Raw genomic sequence first — 19,275 nt, 5'->3', positions numbered from 1 at the left:
GGTAGTGATTATATACTCTGTATATTATAATACTCTTTGATATACTCTTTGGTTTTGTTTTGGTTTTTTATCGGCTACACAGAGTACCTACTTTTTACATATTATGGAAAATCGGCTATGACGGTTAATCTAGATATTTGTTGATTAATTTCTTAAATAATAAAAATTAAAGAACTTATTATTTAGGAAACAGGGATATATTTTAAAGGAAGTCATTCCCCGACTGTTGGACGGCTGGCAGCGTACTATTTTAAAATGCCAAGTGAAATGATAACGCTACAACTCGGCCAGTGCGGCAATCAGAGTAAGTTTGTTTCTCAATAATAATAGACTGGTGACTTCTTTAACCATTTTCTGAAACAATATTATATTGCAGTTGGTTTCGAGTTTTGGAAGCAATTGTGTATAGAACACGGCATATCTCCCGAGGGTATTTTGGAGGAGTTTGCGTCCGCGGGGTCGGATCGTAAGGATGTATTTTTCTATCAAGCCGATGATAATCATTATATCCCGCGAGCTGTGCTTCTAGACTTGGAGCCTCGTGTAATACACACAATTTTAAATTCTCCGTACGCTAAGGTAAATATTAGGATAACTTTACAACCTCAACAACTAAAGTTGTCTTCTTATACCTACAGTTCGCGACAGGTCGAGGTGGCAGTCGGGGTATGAGGCGGGGGGACGCCCCGCACACCCGCACGTCACCCGCGCTATTCCGCACCGTGTTGTCGCGGTGGTGTGCGGGGCGTCCCGACCCCGATTGCCATGTCGACCTGTCGCAAACAATAACCAACTACCTATTCCAGACAATTGTCAGCTATCGAATTTTATTTATTTGTTTATTATTGTGACTCAATGTGTGTCAGATAGGAATGTGTCACTGGAAGGGATATACTTGTCTTTTAGAAGAGGGAAATCTTTCTCAGAGTGATACTTTAATTTTATTCATATTATGTCATTTAATATTTGTGCTCACATAGTGGTAGATACATTTGACAATTCAAAAGTACTTATAAAATTTTATTTGTATAAAAATCTTCTATTTTAAAAATAATAAGATTCTTCTTTTTTAATATATTGATTATTTGTTTTAGGTTTATTTAAAGCTCTTATATTTCAGTTGTACAACCAAGAGAATGTGTACCTGTCAAAGCACGGCGGTGGGGCAGGCAACAACTGGGCGTCAGGGTTTGCTCAGGGAGAGAAGCTGAATGAGGAAGTGTTTGACATCATCAACAGAGAGGCAGACGGCAGTGATAACTTGGAAGTAAGATATTTCCTACAGTACAAAATCTCATATAATAAAAAGAAAAGTCCTAGCTCACTTACTGGCTGATTTATCAATGCCCAGCACAAGCCCTAGGACCTAAAAAGCTGAAATTTTGTACTGAAATTCTCTTTGTAATATAGAAAGGGAATTGTACAGAGATTCTCTTTGTAATATAGAAAGGGAACAAGCCAGAACTTCACCAGGTGAGATTGCAGTTAAGGGCTAACTGACTGGTATCTGAATAAATAAATAAAAACTTTCCAAATTCCTTTGGGATGGAAATCGGGATTTCTAGTGTGTTTAATTTTTTATTACTTCTTAGTATCTTTTTGTGCCCTCTAATATCTCTGGCAAAGTTGGCTAGTGCCCACTAAGATTGGCCACTGGTTTGGTTAACACTGACCTTCTTTACAGGGTTTTGTACTCTGTCACTCAATAGCGGGTGGCACTGGCTCGGGCATGGGCTCCTACATACTGGAGCATCTCTCCGATAGGTTCCCGAAGAAACTTGTGCAGACTTACAGTGTCTTTCCCAACTTGGATGAGATTAGGTGAGATTAACTATTGGAGTCTTTGAAATTGGCGATTCTTTTAACTTTTTGAATAAATAAGGCAAACACATTTGGGCATATTGTTAATACCATATAGTTCTTAAGTGATAAGTTGGGATTTTTTGAATAAAAATGTTTTTTCTTTTTTATAAAATGAAAATGAAATCGAAAGCTCCTATCTTCATGGTAATGATTTTATAGAGCATATATTTTTCCGAAAGCGCTGCAATGTGGTGGCATAAGTCCCGCTAATTTCTATTGCGCTGGAACCATGTCTAATTAACATCAAAATGACCGGCCGAAATAAAAATATACCATAAGCTCGAAACTTAAGTATCATGCTGACGTCAATAAATTGGCGGCCACGCGCATTAGCGTATTGCGGGACTTATAATCAAATTTTTTATTTTCATAAATTCCTTATTTAAATCAACACATTTTAAAAATTACTCAATTATTAATAAAGACTGCTATAGTCATGGTTATCTTTGGTTTGTATATGACAGATAAATTAATGCATGCTGATTGTTTCATGATTTCACTTGTATGATTAATAATTGTAGCATGTAAATTGTGTGAATGTGCATGTAGTGTTTGCTTTCAAATGATTTTACATACAACGTTGTGTAATTTAACTTTATGTAATTTAAGATCATTTTTGTAAAAATTGCTAGCGAACCTTATTAATAATAATAAAATAAATGATGTCTGGTCCAAAACCTAATGGCCTAACCAAAACTGGCTTTTAGGTATCTTTATTTATACAATCAATCCATTTTTATCTTGTTTTAGTGATGTGGTAGTCCAGCCCTACAACTCCCTCCTCACACTGAAGCGTTTGACGGAGAGTGCAGACTGTGTGATGGTGCTAGACAACACGGCTCTGAACAGGATAGCCAGCGACCGCCTGCACATACAGAACCCGTCCTTCGCGCAAATCAACACGCTTGTGTCCACTATCATGAGTGCCAGTACTGCTACACTTAGGTACATTAGTACCTCTTTTATTAAATAGACCAATTACAACCCGGGTATCTTTAAAACAAAAGTGAATAGGCATCTTCTAGGTAAACACGTCCATCTTAGGCAGCATCATCACTTTCTATCAGGTGTGATTGTAGTCAAGCGTTTGCCTATAATTAATTAAAAAAAAACACCCATGCCCAGTTGGCACTTAGCACACTGAAAAGCCAATATCTGGGAAATGAATTGAATTGAAAATATGTTGTTCCTGATCTGAAAATTAATAAAAACTGTTTAACAAAACTACGAAAGCACACACAAACAATTTGCACCATCCATTCAGCATCAATATAATTATATTATTATGATACATCAACTGTTTGTTTGATTAAACGTAAGATTTAAAATAATTTGTAAAAAATTGTTTAGCATGATCATTCTGATAGTTGGCTAGTAATTTCTGACAATAGCTGCAATTAAGTTTACAATATTGCAATGAATAAATAGTCCTTAACACCAGTAGGGCGATTGTCTAAAACCTGCATCAATCATTATTACAATCTCAATTGTTCTGATTCGCTGAATTTGTTGCAACAATGCATTGTGGCCAATAGTGAGCGAGCATTAACCAATCAGAGATGATTGCGATCGTGACATTGTAGTTGTCAAACAACCGCGGTAGGGCCACTGATAATGTTCACTTGATCAGGTACCCATCATACATGAACAACGATCTGATCAGCCTGGTGGCGCCGCTCATCCCCACGCCGCGCCTGCACTTCCTCATGACGGGCTACACGCCGCTCACGGCCGACCACGAGCTCAACACTGTTAGTACACAACTGATCTACTACTACTACTCATCTCTGCTATTCGCAATCTTCAGATCGTCACATGAGTAGGTAGGATCGGTTAGGCCCCAAGGATTGGTTCATAGAAGTGGAGTCATCAAGATAATTGGATGTAAGTTTTGGCGATGAAGAGATGAGATGGACTTCGGTCTGCTCCCGACACTACTGATGAATGACACGAAATATATACCTACTAATAGCTTTGAAAATTAAATAAGTACATCGGTTTTACACTTACCTCATTACGCAGCATCGAACGTCCCTGGTAAAAGCAGCCGAAGGACGTTTGTGCACTCATCCGTGATTTTACGAATCCGTGAAAAAAAATACGAATCGAATGTACATATTTGTATGACGACCACTTCGAAAAATCACGGATACGAACCGAATACGGATGAGTGCACACATACCCTTATGTTATATTGACAAGTTTTCTCTGTACGTTTGGTGGCAGGTGCCGAAAATCAGGAAGACGACGGTGCTGGACGTGATGCAGCGCCTGCTGCAGCCCAAGAACATGATGGTGTCGCTCAGCCCCGACCGCGCCAACCAGCACTGCTACATCTCCATCCTCAACATCATACAGGTGACGCGACATTTTACTGTGTAGGTGGTAGGTGCCCAAGATCAGGAAACTGGACGTGATGCCCGACCCGAGCCGAAAGCGAGGGCAGATATTTAAGTCAAGGGTAAAATAGGGTTTATGACCGAGTAATACACTCTGACTTCGATTGCGAAGAACTAAAACCGTGATACGTGACCGTGACCTGTAGGTCAGCTCACTCTCATACTTCACCTCTTCTGGTCATTACATAATATGCACTAGCCAGTAGCCATACATCGATAAATCACCCACTGCGCAGGTACAATGTCAGGCTTTTTAATGAAATGCCAAATGTATATAGCGATATATCACTCACTGCGCAAGTTCAAGGTCGGAGACCTTTTGCGTGACACCAACTGTAGCTTACATAAAGTACCAGGAGAGCATGGGAGTATAGGTGGCTAGGCTCAGGTACTATAGAAATTTCCATACAATATTCTTATATGACAGCAGAAAAGCAGTTTTAGTCCGCTTACATCCAGATTCCAGAATAAAGGAGAAATTTACGAGCATGAGAAGTGAAAACAATAATAATTAATTCTAAATGATTTAAAGTGCCATTTTGGTGCATTGTTTTTGTAGTAGGCAAACATTTTATGAGTATTGGTGCGATGAATCCACCTCTTGTTGGCAGGGTGAGGTGGATCCATCACAGGTGCACAAGTCGCTCCAGCGCATCCGCGAGCGCAAGCTGGCGTCCTTCATCCCGTGGGGGCCGGCCTCCATACAAGTGGCGCTGTCGCGGCGCTCGCCCTATGTGCACGCCTCGCACAAGGTGTCCGGCCTGCTGCTCGCCAACCACACCAATATCTCCTCCGTGAGTACTAGCTATACAGACAGAGTACTATTGTTTATTGGTGATTTACGACCGACCCGCGGCTTTGCTCTGCGAAAGTATAAATCCTCTTTATTCCCCCCCGTGAAACAGGCCCCGGTACCAGGATGGTAGCTTTTATCGTGAAGGCCACTGCATTGGCAAATAAATCTGTGTTTCTCAGTCCATTCATAATAAAATCCAAGATGATCATCGAAACTCTTGTGCTTAGGTACAATTATATTAAACTTCATACTATATCTTAATGTCACGAATGTTTTTGCTTTTGATTTTTTTTTTTTTAATTTCCTTTATTGTTTTTATTTTTTATTTTTTTGTTAGGGGAGAGCACTGATGCCCGTAACAAGGGTGTAACAACTTATTTTAGGCATCAGTGGCTCAACCTAATTTAATTTCGTAATAGACGACATTCGCCCCATGTCGTCAGTCCCCGTAGCTTGCATGTTTCCTTCTTACCTGGGTCATTTGGTTGGCAGCTGTTCGACCGTTGCCTGCAGCAGTTCGATAAACTGCGCAAGCGTGAGGCGTTCCTCGAGGTGTTCCGCAAGGAGCCCATGTTCAAGGAATCTCTGGAGGAGTTCGACGAGTCTCGCGCCGTAGTCGACGAGCTGGTACAGGAGTACCAGGCCGCCGCCACGCCCGACTACGTGCATTGGAACCCAGGTGACTAGAGTTTACACTGTACTAGGCCCATGGTCAAGGAATCTATGTCGACGAGAACTGTAATAGGTACAGAGGAAATTTTCAGAGAATGTGTATTTGGTTAGTTCTATCGCCGCTATAACAACAAATTTTCACATGGTTTAATTTGGTTTTTTGGTCCAGGGGGGCGGTTTGGGGTGGTTTAACACAGATATGATGGAGTATTAAAAGCGCCTCGACTTTAATTTTCTGTTTTCTTTATTCTCAGAGAGCAGCTCAATATAACAAATAACAATGGACTACAAGAATTCTCCAGAAATAAAAGCTTGAGTACAAACATGACTATTTTGTGGTAGAGTTGCAAACCAAGATTGCGCGCCGCACTCAATAATGTTAAAGTTGTACAATCCATACTAATATTATAAATGTGAAAGTGTGTCTGTCTGTCTGCTAGCTTTTCACGGCCCAACAATTTAACTGATTTTGATAAAATTTGGTACAAAGTCAGTTTACATCCTGTGGAACGAGATGGCTACTTTTTATCCTGGAAAATCAAAGAGTTCCCATGGGATTCTTAAAGGCCTATCCATTTAACTGATCTATATGAGGTTTGGTACAGAGGTAGCTTGCATCCTGGAAATTGACATAGGCAAATTTTTATCCCAGAAAATTAAAGAGTTTCCACGAGATTAGAAAAAAAACTAAACGACGACGACGTCGCGTGCATCTTCTCGTGTTATATAAAAAAAACAGCACCAATGGTTGTTTGTTACTGCGATTTTGATCTTCATAAACAAAGTTGACTGGTATTTTATACGGGTTATTAAGGGGACACGATTATTGTAATATAACATATTAAAATGTTATATATCAACCCTTGTTGTTATTGTTTTTTGGTTGAATTGTAATTTGGTAATGTGATGCATAATTTATTTTAATAACATCTCTACCAAATAGCTTGTACAAACTTAATATAAGTAAAGTCAGTATTAATAAGTTACACATAAACTCCAATCCTCTTCTAACAGAGGTAATTGTGCAAGTAGTTGTTCTCACGTCATGATAATGGCTTTTTTGAATTGCAATTAATGGATGCCAACATAGACCTTGGGTTTTAAGTTAAATGTGCGTTGAGTAAATATTACACCATAACAAATGTTTGCGCAATAACCAGTGCACATAGTCAATATGTCATTTCATTTTTTTATTTCCAATTACCTTTAGGCAACATACTTACGAATTTCTATGCAATGTAACAATTTGGACCTCGCGATTTGCATAAAAATGGTGCAGTACTGACCGGTTGAACATTCGCTCACTACAGCAATGTTCGAAGTTGTATCATTATTCATTAGTTATTATTAACAGAGCGTAGTGAAATCCTCGACTTGACGCACTTACCGATGTAACGCACGGAACCCGAACTATTATATTACAACTTAAGCGTTAACACGACTTGTCTATGAAACATTAATTACTTTTCTAGAATAGATCTTCTACGCTTGATACTATGTATCTTTTCTATAAATTGCAGGTACTCCATAGACAAGTGATGTTATAATATGGTGCTCCCAGACATCAGTTATATAAAATTATATAACACAATCCCATTCTGTAATATAGAATAAATTTTCATTTAAAATACTCTCCTCTCTCTCTCACTGGTATAAAACTTAAATTGTAAAATTTTGTGAAAAGAACTACAGTGCGACATGGCTATCTTGGCGCGTGGCGAAAATTGGAACTAACGTTGCCGTCAAGTGTCCCCTTTGTTCTTGTTTGAATATTCTAAGCCTTTGTTCTGCAACAGCGCCCCCCTGTCAATGTCGTTCAAGTGCCAAGAGAGCCTTGTCGTACTGTACTGCGTGGGAGCACCATATCACAGTATAAAGATGAGACATATCCTTATACTCTGTGACCATAATATTATAATGTAGTGGAACCAAATTTTGAGAAAAATCTCAGAGGTTTTGATTCTCAAAATGTTAATGTTAAATGTGTGCCATTTTATAAGTAATCTCTTGTTAATATACATAGATTATAATTCAATTAAATAAACGTTCTTAAATAATAAAAATACTTCAATAAAATAAACTTCCTTTTATTTCAAATAATACTTAGGTACCTATTTACGTTTAGATATATTACGTGTTATTATGTGTACAGCGTACAAAATGTTTTCATGCGCCATTTTAACTTTGTGTCATGGCAAAAGTACGATTTTAGTCCTTATTTTAAAGGTGAACCGTATTTTTGACATAACAGCTGACCCATAAAGTTAAAATGACGCGTGAGAAGTCATTTTGTATGGACTATAGAGTACGAGAGTCGAGATTCGAATTACCGCACTAAAGGTATAGCGCATATAAGAGCTAGCGCGCACCATAGGCGCGCATTATGGTGTGGTGAGTTGCAGTGCGTTTTAAAATCTATGAAAATCCGGTGCGGAATTAATTCCGCAGTGCGCGCGCTTCTATGTAGTTCTATAGTTCACAGATTTTGCGGAAAAAATCGCACGGAAATTTACCGTGGTGCGCGCTAGCTCTAACTGAGTAGACTCCTGCGGTAGTAGAGCGGTGCGGGAGGGTGAAAGTTGTCACAAGTTGACGAATCACTGAGCTCTCGCGTCACGTCATCACACCCCTCCCGCACCGGTCCACTACCACAGAGTCCACAGAAACCTACTCAGTTATGCGTTTTTAAGAATCACACGTGAGGCACCGGTTTTACTATCGCGGCCCAAATCACACAGAAGTACTATAAATGCGAAAGTGTGTTTGTTTGTCCTTTTATCAGGCCGCAGTGGCGTACGGTGTCATTTCCTCAGTTCCTCCTAGCACATCGATCGATTTTCCGTCGGCCGTTCGAACAAATATCGTAAGTACGTTATTTGATTGATTACTTATTTATTAGGTACCTATAACTAAGTAATTTACTTATTGTATTGTGTAAATGTAAATATAAAATTCCATTCGATATTATAATGGTCTAATTAGAAGGACTGAACGAGAATGAAATAGATTTTTTAAGGTTGCGTAGGTACTTCAAAAGGAAAAAGGAACCATTAGGATCACTTCGTTGTATGTCTGTCGTATCTGTCACGAAACCTATAGGGTACTTCTCGTTGGTCTTATAGCTAAGAGCACACGTAAGGGGAAAAATCCGAAAACCGTGTTTTGTGGTAGGCTGCCTGTATGTATATTTTAAAACAGATATTGATTTATTTCTATGCATAACAGTTTTTGATTTATCGTGCAAAACGTCAAAAAATACGACTTATGGAACCCTCGGTGCGCGAGTCTGACTAGCACTTGGCCGGTTTTTTAGTTATCCTGTTGCGCCCTTTCAGACAAAAAAATAATTTTCAAAATCGTTCCAGGCGTCTTCGAGTAATCCGGGAACATACTACATAAAAAAAAAAGATTCCGACGAATTGAAAACCTCCTCCTTTTTTGAAGTCGGTTAAAATAGCTAATCATCGTCACAAACCATCGCCAGCACACTACTGAGCCCAGGTCTCTTCCCAGAATGAAAATGATTTAGACCAACCTCTGATGGTAGTTTAAATAACTTCACTGTCTGCTACATTATGCTGAGCTGTACACCCATTTGGGGTGGTGTCACAGATGAAAATGTTACATTTGTACTTTGTTTTTATTTGTGACACCAACAACAAATAAACTCATTTTCTTTCTTTCTACAAAGTAACGTTTATTATTTTGTTCACAGTTTTGTTATAACAGTTTTTTAGCAACAGTTACCTATTGTGTAGTAACTAATTAGTTACCTAATACATAATATCGAAATCCATCGACTTCTCTGAAGACTCAGACGGTTCTGGCGAAGGCCTCGGTTGTTTGACGCGAGATTGTAACGCACAAGTGGAAAGCGAGTTGAAATAATTGGAAGACGAAGGCTGTTGGAAATTTTTCGAAGCTGCTTTTTTCTTCGCATCTATTGTAGAGATCAGTCGTAAAACTCCCGTTTGAAATTCTAAAACTTCGTTGTCGTCGTATTTGTGCAAATGTGGCAACACGCCTTGAAAAAACGATATGTGGGGATCCGGTTTCTCCTCCAGGGCCTTCAATAGTTTCAACTCAATTTCGTCTGGTTTTCTCCTTTTCTTCCCTTGGTTAGTTTGGCGTTGGCGTTTTCTTTTACCGAATCTCTGAGTAGGATTTCTCTCGGGCATGTCATTTTGTCTGTCCGGGTGTCTCTCCTCACTGACTTCCAGTTTCTCGTTGTCAGCCAGCATCAGAAGCTCGTCATTGCTGTCGTTCACGTCCACGGAGATGGTTGCATCGAATTCGTCTGCAGATTGTTCCGAATCGTAAAATTTTGCCAGAAATTTCATTTGATTATTGTACACATATTTTTTTATTTTGAAACCTTGTTCTTTGGTTCTCTTCACCTTCCGTTTATATTTCGTGTACGCATCGCGAAGGTTAGTCCATCTACGTGTCACTGCTTTCCCTGAAATAATAAAATGGTCACCAACCAACCGCTCCGGACTTCTACACCTGACACTCGAAACAACGAGATGCGTTGTTGTAAACGGAGTTAGTGACGAAAACTTTTTCACTTAGAAGGAAGTAGGTAGGTCTTATCACAAAAAATGTGAAAGTTTGGATGTTTGTTACGTACTCCTTCACGCCACGAGTGAAGATTTATACATACCATTAGGGTAGGTACGTATGCTACATTTTATCTTAAAAACCTATATCCACACGGACGTAAGTCGCAGGCATCCTTGAGTTCAGTAAACTTTATAGTTTGACAAAAGATGCGTCGCTTCGCAAGGACCATAGACTTGCTAGGACTTCGCTGTCGCATTGCCTTAATTAAGTAAAACTTCACCATTTAAGTCCAAACGGTACCACTCGAACAAATAATTCAATTCGGCGACCCCTTAGCTTGAGGACCCTTAGAAAGTTGAAAGAGTTCCCCTTATCAAGAAAGTGCAAAAACAGCAACCCTCAATTTTGAATTAACCGCCATGACAAATAGTCTACGAATTACGATACGTCTTTTTCATCGATATACATTGATGGTCTTTTTACGTTTACTGCACGGGTAAATTTTATTGTTTGCAAAACCATATTATTTCGCAGGTAAGTACCTACCTACCTACTTATTTTATTTATTATTCATATTTTTAATATACCTAAGTAACTAGGTACATATGGCCTACCTACCATGTACCTAGTTAACTAGGTACATGATAGGCTTAGATACCTATATCTACCTATTATTTTATTAATCTAATAGGTATGTATATCTGTCTGTTACCTTTTCACATGTTTTTAAACCTTATATGCCGTGCCTATGCCTTTTCATGTCAACCGATCTTGACGTTTGGCATACCTACAGAGATATCTTGCAAGTTGCATCCTATATAGTTAGTAATAACAACTTTTTATCCCAGTAAATTTACAAAAGATTTTCAAAAATCGACGCGAACGAAGTCGCGGACTTCAGCTATAGTAAACATATAAAACGTGAAACCTACCGAACTCCCTTTTCTCCCTCTCCGACATGCCCTCGTATCCTTTATATATCTTGTGACAAACTTCTGCCCATGCTTTTTTCGTGGCATATCTATCTTTGTACATTAGACTATTTTTGTCCCAAAGCAATGTTCGTTCTTCCACCATTGAAATCAGCATGTCATTATCGATTATATCTTCCATAATAAATAGTGCCTATTTACCAGACAAGTAAAAATAATAGAATTTTGAAACCAAGTTATCGTAATTCGTACTTATTTAATTGTACTCACAAACAAAAACAACGATAAAAATCGTGAGGTGTGCACTGCGCAATAGGTCACGCGGCACCCCACTCACAGAATGTCAATGGCACGGCGACGCACGGAATCAATACGGCGTTTTCGTTTGTTATTATGATACTAATTTAAAGAGTCCGCTGACTAACGTCAATGGCAGCCATTGCATATTACATCAAAACTTGGTCGCATTTGCTATAATACGACTAAAATCGAGTACGATTTTTGCCGTTATTGGCTTGTTGTGGCCAAGCCACTTTATGGAGGACTATGGATTATGGAACTTAGATGACGAAGATAAATACTTTACTCTGTGTATATAGGTACCTTCCACCTTCGTGACGTAGACGGGTTCACGCATCCTGTAGAGTAAAAAGTGGGTGACTAATTACATACTCTGAAGTGGGCATTACGCCATAGATATTAGGTGTCTATTAGATATAGTCTGCCACACTGGCCCAGTGCGGATTGGCAGACTTCACACACGATTGAGAACTCTCAGGCATGCAAGTTTCCTCACGATGTTTTCGTTGACAAGTGATATTTAATTGCACAAAAGGACAAAACCCCGAAAAGTTAAGGTCCAAACGCACTTACGCTGCGCTATACAAACTCAAATCACTACCTCTATTATTACCGAAAAGTTAAGGTCCAAACGCACTTACGCTGCGCTATACAAACTCAAATCACTACCTCTATTATTAATGCGAAAGTGTTTGTTTGGTGGTTTGTCCTTCAGTCACGTCGCAACGGGTCGATGTGATTTTTTGTATGGGTATAGTTAAAGACATAGAGCAGAAACAAAGAGGAGATGTTGTATTAAGATTTCCCTATGAAATATCGAGTGACATTTTGCGGGGTGAGGGGTTGTGGAACGCCGCCCACTTCTCAATTTTCCATCTGCGGGTTAGTAGCAAAACTACTCGCTTAGCGACCTAACATCGATATATTGATGTCACTACATAGTTCAGCTATCTCACACTAGATGTCATTTTCTAGAACTATTTTAATAATTACGTATAAAATTACTTACAAATGAAATGTGATACCATTCATAGCATCAGAACGTCTGTCTGAATAACTTTGACACGATAAAACACAACACTTCATCCTTTTGTTCTTAAAAACGCGAAAACACACCGATAATACGAGTCTCAATATATGTGAACCTGACGAACGCAGACAGCATACTAACTAAGGCCCCGCCCACAGTGATGACGTCAGGACCTAGTTGAAAATCACAGTGCACAGTTGCTTAGGCCAACTCCTCTTTGTTTCTGCTCTGTGGTTAAAGACCTGGAGAGTGACATATGCTACCTGCTACTTTTTATCCCGGAGAGTTCCCATGGAATGTCAGCTAATTAACTATGTGCCGCTTCGCTCAAGTGCTCTCTACTCCATACAAACTCATATTTGACTTGCCGCGTTGCATAGCGCAGGTCGCGGCGCAGCGTAAGTGCGTTTAGACCATTAGAGGCTCGGCATCGAACCCCCGACCTCCCAAATAGGAGGCGACGCGTCGGTACGCCTTAACCGAAATAAGTCGGTTCATAATATGCGTGCAATGTAGGTAAACTCGTACCAATAAAGAAACGAATCGAAAATGATCATTCCCTCTCACTATACGTATGTGTGAGTGAGACGGAATGATTAGAAATTACCAAAGAATTTTTATGTACTACTTCGTAGTACAATGTAATAAGGATTATTACTTCCTATGTCGATGGAAATTACATCGTTTTGTTTCGTTTCTTTATTGACAAGAGTTGTAGTGTCAGGAAATAAAAAAAAATATTTTTCAGCTTTTATTACCAAGTGTTTTGTTTTTATAATAATAATTAAATAATGCTAACTTTTTCCTTTTGCATCTTACACTAGTATCAAACTTAGTTTATACAGAATAATAATATTATTTACTGGCAAAACAGTGTTGAAAAAAATGTGCAGATATATAACTACAAATATATAACTACAAAAGTTATAACTGATAAAAAAAAATATAAAATTTTCACAATGTAGTTAATATTGATGTATGTAGTTTAATTTCTTCATAATTTTACACAATTAAATAACCACGGTAATTTATATTTCTTTTAATGATATTCTTATTAAATTAATGTTTTACCCAACTGCAAAAAGGTACTTAAAGAAATGTCCGTTAATTTATGTTAAGTTTAAAAATACACATTAATGAATATTTGTCGTAACTTAATTAACAGATTCATTTCTATTACATACATTATAAGAAATGGAGGTTAATTGCGCAACTCATTCGATTTTTTTGTAAATGGCAAAAAGGGCCTGGCCTTAAGATCTAAGGGCCTGCTTAGACGAGGGACTATTGTCCACGGAGGACAAAAATCCCTCATCTTTTACTACGGTGTTTCGCCGTACTATTAGTCCACTATGTGCGTTATAGTGCCCGGCAAACAACTTCGACATGAAGTAGCGTAGTGGGAGAAAATTGACGAATCCGGGAAGCGAAAGTCGACATATTAACCAATCGCGTGTACTCGCGCCGACTGATTAACCAATCGCGTGCACACGGCATTCGCCAGCCAATCGTGTCAATGCTCAAGTTGTTTGCCGGGCACTGTACACGATGCAGTTCTTAGTGATACATTTTTGTACTCCGTCTTTGCAGGCGATAATTATAACTCCTGGCAATAAAGAAACGGCGTTAATCATTCCGTCACACTCATACACTATATACAGGTAATGTGTGTAAATAGGAGAAAATGTGTAACGCTGCCATTTGTTTCTTATTGACACGAGTTTTATTGTACGAGTGGGTTGCGCAATTATTCTCGTGATGGTATTAGGAACAAGGTATTATTAGTAAATCCAAATGTAATGGCTATATTCATCCAAGAACGGTTACTCAAAAATATAACTACGCAAGTGTTCTATTACTATGTATAACCCACACTCCCTCATTCAAATCTCTAATATTTATTACCTAATTTTATACATAAATATAACAGTTATTTTTCTTACAAAAGATAGGTTCTCAACCAAAAAACTAGTGTTACAATAGAATGATCAGAAAATGACACCATCTACATATAACATTAACATGTGGATTGTGGAGGTGCTGTTAATCGATGTGGTGATAAAAATAACAACTAATTAGGGGCAGAATTACAAAACTTTAATACATTACGACCACTGACCTCTATTAGTATACGCTGGACCTACCATTGCCGACTTGTTTTTGAAGCAACTTGATTTTTTCGCCATTTTGGCGCTGATAGCATTTAAGAGCGTACTCGGAGACCATTTCACACAAAGTATCAATTTCAATTCCCGATATGCTCGGTGGGGCGATTAGAATTGGCACAAAAAATAACTGAAATTTTTTATGGCACGTCTTCCAGCGTACTTGTATAAAGGCGGAAATCGGCAGTTCGGGCATCCAAAGGAATTCTGACCACAGCGTCCCAAAAAACTGTGCACATGTATCTGTCGCCGCTTTCAGCCGCGGCTTACGGACACATCCGATAGTTTGTTTCCGCCTTAAGTCCATTTCAGTGATTGTGACAGTCATAAGTACACAAAACTTAAGCAAATTGACAGGCCCAAACTATGTAGGTATTATGATGCGGAGTGAATGTTGCGAAAAATGAATATAATTTAAAACAAAAACACCATCCATGTTTCTGTTTTAAATTTTATTCTTTCGAAAGGCTCTTTTTTGACGTTCGATCGCTGTAGGAGCAAGCATGCTACATTGATACATCCCTTTGTTAAAGTACTGTGAACAATCGAACTAGCACTATAATAATAATAATAATCTTTATTTCAGATATTACATCCATTTTGTTAGTAATAAAATTAATTGCTTATGACTTCGTGGTATTAAAGTTTCGTAATCTACCAACATTTTGCAATCAGCAAACTATAGACAAGCGACGGCGATGTGACAGTGATAGGACCGAAGGCCGTGAAAACATTATGCAATGCAACATGTACAATGTACATTATTTAAACTGTCGAACTAAACTATAGAATCAGCCCCTTAAAATGCATACTGGTTACAGCTGCTATTTCGTAGAAAAACTTTAGACAAATGAAGGCACAGACTAAAGGAAAACAACAGAAGAGTCCTTGAAAACCACTCTCACACTCTCTTATTTCTATGGTATAACTCCATCATTGTGAATCATGATAGATAGATATACATTGACCAAAAAGATGTGAGTATTTCCATCACTCTTTGAATCTGTATCTTTTTTTTTAGTCTGTTAGAACTTCACACAATCTCTAAACTGGCAGGTCTAAAAGTAAAGTAATGTTATGTGAAAAAAATCACAATAATTTAAGATGTGCCAATCAGTAATTCTGAGAGTAGACCTGTGGCAATGGGTTGAACTGATGATGATGAATTTAATTTACTTTTGAGATTGTGTACATCAGAATAAGCACCATTATCAAGTGCAGGTGTATGTACAACGCATGTCTGGGGTTCTGGGGGTCTATAACTTGTATTGCTACGGTTGACTCTTCATTGAATATACATGAACGGATAGCTAATGGATCTGGTTATTTCGCTCAACAATAGTTCACTCTTCAGTGAATGAACATGAATGGATCACAATGACAGCTAGTGGATAGATATATACAACAATACATGGTGATGGTTCACTCTTCAGTAAATCGCAGCAATATACTGTGGAGGATAGGCGTCGCATGGCTAGGAAGTGGAGTGGTGTGGTGTGGACTGTGGTGTGCAGCTAGGAATGTGCAGTTGGCTGTTTGGTGTGAATGGAGATGTACGAACCACAATGACGAGAGTTCACACTTTAATTAATAGACATTAATGGATAGCTAGTGGATGGGTGTCGCATGGCTAGTACTCGCGTGTAGAGTGGAGGTGTGGTGTGGCTAGGAGTGTGTGGGCGGCTGGTACTTGGGCTGGATGATGGAGGTCTTGCGTAGCGGCACGGTCTCGGGCGTGGGAATGGCGTCGCCTGTGGGCAGCTTGGCGGGAACGGCGGGCGCTTTGAAGGGCGCCGCCAGGTTGCTCGGCCGCTGCTTGGCCATCTGGTAGTCACCAGAGTCAAAGAACTTTTGCTGCGGAGAAAACCATTGAAATTAATTGAAGCACTTCTGATATAGATGCATCAGCAAAAGCGCCTTAGTCTATTATAAATCTCAGAGGAGAATGCTTACAACTCATGGAAAGAAATAGCATCAAGTAAAATAATTTAATCAATATAAATTGAAGGTTTGATAAATCAATTCATATCCATCCTGTGGATAAAATTGAGATAGTAATATAGTTATAATAGTAATAATTCATACTAATATTATAAATGCAAAAGTATGTCTGTCTATCAACTGTTCACAGTCCATCAGTTTAACTGATTTTGATGATTTGGATCCCAGGGCCTTAAGGATACACAGCCAAAATCTGTTATAGCAACATTGAATGGACCACAATTCTAAGGTCACAAAAGCAGCTGGTCTAACCAGTGTCAAGTCTTTATGCTACAAATAGCTGTGATTTATTTTTTGGTCATTATAACCAAAATATCATTATAACTAACGATGATGTATCAAACAGTTTAGACTGTAGCTACTTTTGATCTTTGAAAACCAAATAAACCCTACCACATTTACAAAAAACATAAATCTGCATTGGCAAAATTGCAGGTATCATCTACTTGTTACAAAGATAGTTTGCAGCCTGAAGACAGACTTTTTTCTGAAAAATTAAAAAGTTTTCACAATAATTTTTATAAAACTTTAATCTATGCATAGGCATCATCTAGTTTCTGGTATAATATAAATATACATACTCCTTTAGCAAGCCTTTTTTGTAGAAAAGCTGAGTGACCGCTGGGACCTCTACCAAGTATCGCATTTGGAAACTTTGCTTTCAGCTTTGCCTCTTCTAACTTTTCCAGTTCTTTTGGCTGCAATAAAAGATTTAAGTGATTTACATTTTTGTACATTTCAAGGAATCTGTGATAGCCTAGTGGTTAGGACCTAGGCCTTCTAATCGGGGATTCGATCCTGGGCACGTACCGCTAAATTTTCGGAGTTTGCGTTTTTAATAATTAAATATCACTTGCTTTAACAGTGAAGGAAAACATCGTGTGGAAACCTGCATGCCTGAGAGTTAATAATAATAATAATCTTTATTTGATAAAAATTTACAAGGTATATATAATATAAGTTCTCCATAATGTTCTCAAAGGTGTGTGAAGTCTACCAATGGCCCGCACATGGCCAGCGTGGTAGACTATGGCCAAATCTTTCCGAGTCTGAGATGAGACCCGTGCTCTGTAGTGAGCCGGCGAAGGGTTAATCATGACATTTCAAGGACCCATAATTACATCCTAGTATGTATTTGGATTCACTTCATCCATTCCAGTCCAGATGTTCTGTACTCTCACTATTCCTCGTATCTTTATTCCAAGATATGCTGGTTTCTTTTTATCAATTATTTATTTATCCTAATTTTCTTTACTCATAAAATATCAGAAGTGATTTAAAGAAAGCTTCGTTAAAAAAATTATGTATGTAAGTACTTGTGAATGTTTTAACGTTTAAACTATTGTGAGTGATTTCGTTCGATTAGTGAGTGAGTCAATACATGCGGATTTTTCTATATTTACTTGGGGATGGTTGAATTAAACTACTTATTATTTATATCACTACCCATATTATAAATGCGAAAGTGTGTTTGTTTGTTGGTTTATTGGTTTGTCCAACGGAGCAACTGATCGACGTAATTCAATGCATGGTTATAATTAAAGACCTGGCGAGTAACATAGGCTACTTTTAACCCGGAAAATCAAAGAGTTCCCGCAGGATTAAAAAAACCACATAGTCTCAGGCATCAGCTAATTAAATGTATAAGAAGAGAATATTATGTAGGAAGCCAAAACTCACATCTTTTGGAGGTTCATTCTGATCAGCTGATTCACTCATATTGATTTCTAAAAAAAAAGTTAAATTAAATTGTAATTTAAATCCTGATATACATACAAACATCTTATCAATTTATCATTTGTATCTGAAAATTATCAATAGCGAATGAATTTAACTAAAAATAAATTCAAAGAAATCCTATACAAACAATTTCTGTTCTTTCAGGGTTTCTTTGATTTTAACCTATGAGTTATACTGTACCACTACCAAACTATAACAGGTTCTGATGTTAAAAAAGACAATCATCATTCAGGTTAGCATAATATTATTGTATTCCGGTCCAAAAGATAGTCAGAGGTATGGAAAATTAATCAAAAACTTAAGATTATAAGCGAGACATCTTGAAAACAAATTCGGCATCTGTGCTCGACATTGAAAATATCTATTGTTTACCCTCATCATGTTTCCTAGAATATCACATTATTTTAAAACTACTGGAATTTAACACTTAACTAGTACAAAAACTAACTTGTTAACTACTAAATATTATATTTCATACGAAAAGAATACTACAATATCACACAAAATTATAGACGTTATTTTTATTAATTGCAACGTTTCTCACTCTTGGAAAGTTGTTTACCTTGAAATAAATTGAGTTCTTATGAGTTTTGTTGAGCCCGATAATCTTCTGGAGAAATATTTTCGTATATTTATACAGCAAATCGCATTTACTTGATGTGAAGTCGGTTATAGGAGCAAATAGCAATTTCAACTTGCAAAATTTTCAGAAAATTTTATTCAAGCAAAAATGGCGCTTATGAAGTGTTGCCAAATGACAGATTTGTTTGGGTATTGACCATAGAGTAAAGCATAAATAAAGTAGGCATGGTAT

The 19,275-nt window shown here is 38.0% G+C and overlaps 3 protein-coding genes across 5 annotated transcripts; 1 reads left to right on the top strand and 2 right to left on the bottom strand.

Annotated features, from left to right (window-relative positions):
• The first annotated feature begins 92 nt into the window (after nt 1-92).
• On the top strand, nt 93-7,796 carry gammaTub37C (gamma-Tubulin at 37C). Of its 2 annotated transcripts, XR_011237806.1 has the most exons (11): nt 93-304; nt 377-579; nt 1,121-1,267; nt 1,685-1,821; nt 2,614-2,808; nt 3,494-3,614; nt 4,090-4,221; nt 4,874-5,056; nt 5,551-5,737; nt 5,985-6,108; nt 7,251-7,796. XR_011237806.1 is itself a non-coding variant. In XM_034975163.2 (10 exons), the coding sequence occupies exons 1-10, from the start codon at nt 256-258 to the stop codon at nt 5,999-6,001; spliced, it is 1,371 nt and encodes a 456-aa protein (XP_034831054.1). In that variant the 5' UTR covers nt 93-255; the 3' UTR covers nt 6,002-7,796. The 2 variants fall into 2 exon arrangements, 1 of the variants encoding a protein (XP_034831054.1); XM_034975163.2 differs by having other exon boundaries at nt 5,985-7,796.
• Nucleotides 7,797-9,401: 1,605 nt separating this feature from the next.
• On the bottom strand, nt 9,402-11,581 carry LOC117990457 (uncharacterized). Its single transcript, XM_034977909.2, has 2 exons — nt 11,226-11,581; nt 9,402-10,189 (listed from the first exon to the last, which is right to left on the bottom strand). Exons 1-2 carry the CDS (start codon nt 11,404-11,406, stop codon nt 9,504-9,506), a joined length of 867 nt encoding a protein of 288 aa, XP_034833800.1. The 5' UTR covers nt 11,407-11,581; the 3' UTR covers nt 9,402-9,503.
• Nucleotides 11,582-15,867: 4,286 nt separating this feature from the next.
• Nucleotides 15,868-19,222, bottom strand: endos (endosulfine alpha). Of its 2 annotated transcripts, none has more exons than XM_034975307.2 (4): nt 19,024-19,222; nt 18,402-18,448; nt 17,303-17,419; nt 15,868-16,574 (listed from the first exon to the last, which is right to left on the bottom strand). In XM_034975307.2, the coding sequence occupies exons 2-4, from the start codon at nt 18,438-18,440 to the stop codon at nt 16,386-16,388; spliced, it is 345 nt and encodes a 114-aa protein (XP_034831198.1). In that variant the 5' UTR covers nt 18,441-18,448; nt 19,024-19,222; the 3' UTR covers nt 15,868-16,385. The 2 variants fall into 2 exon arrangements, with proteins under 2 accessions (XP_034831198.1, XP_069364363.1); XM_069508262.1 differs by lacking the exon at nt 19,024-19,222 and adding an exon at nt 18,834-18,852.
• Nucleotides 19,223-19,275: the final 53 nt, after the last annotated feature.

This window comes from Maniola hyperantus, chromosome 2 (assembly GCF_902806685.2).
Source record: "Maniola hyperantus chromosome 2, iAphHyp1.2, whole genome shotgun sequence".
Lineage (NCBI taxonomy): Eukaryota > Metazoa > Arthropoda > Insecta > Lepidoptera > Nymphalidae > Maniola > Maniola hyperantus.
This window is presented reverse-complemented; position numbering and strand designations above follow the sequence as displayed.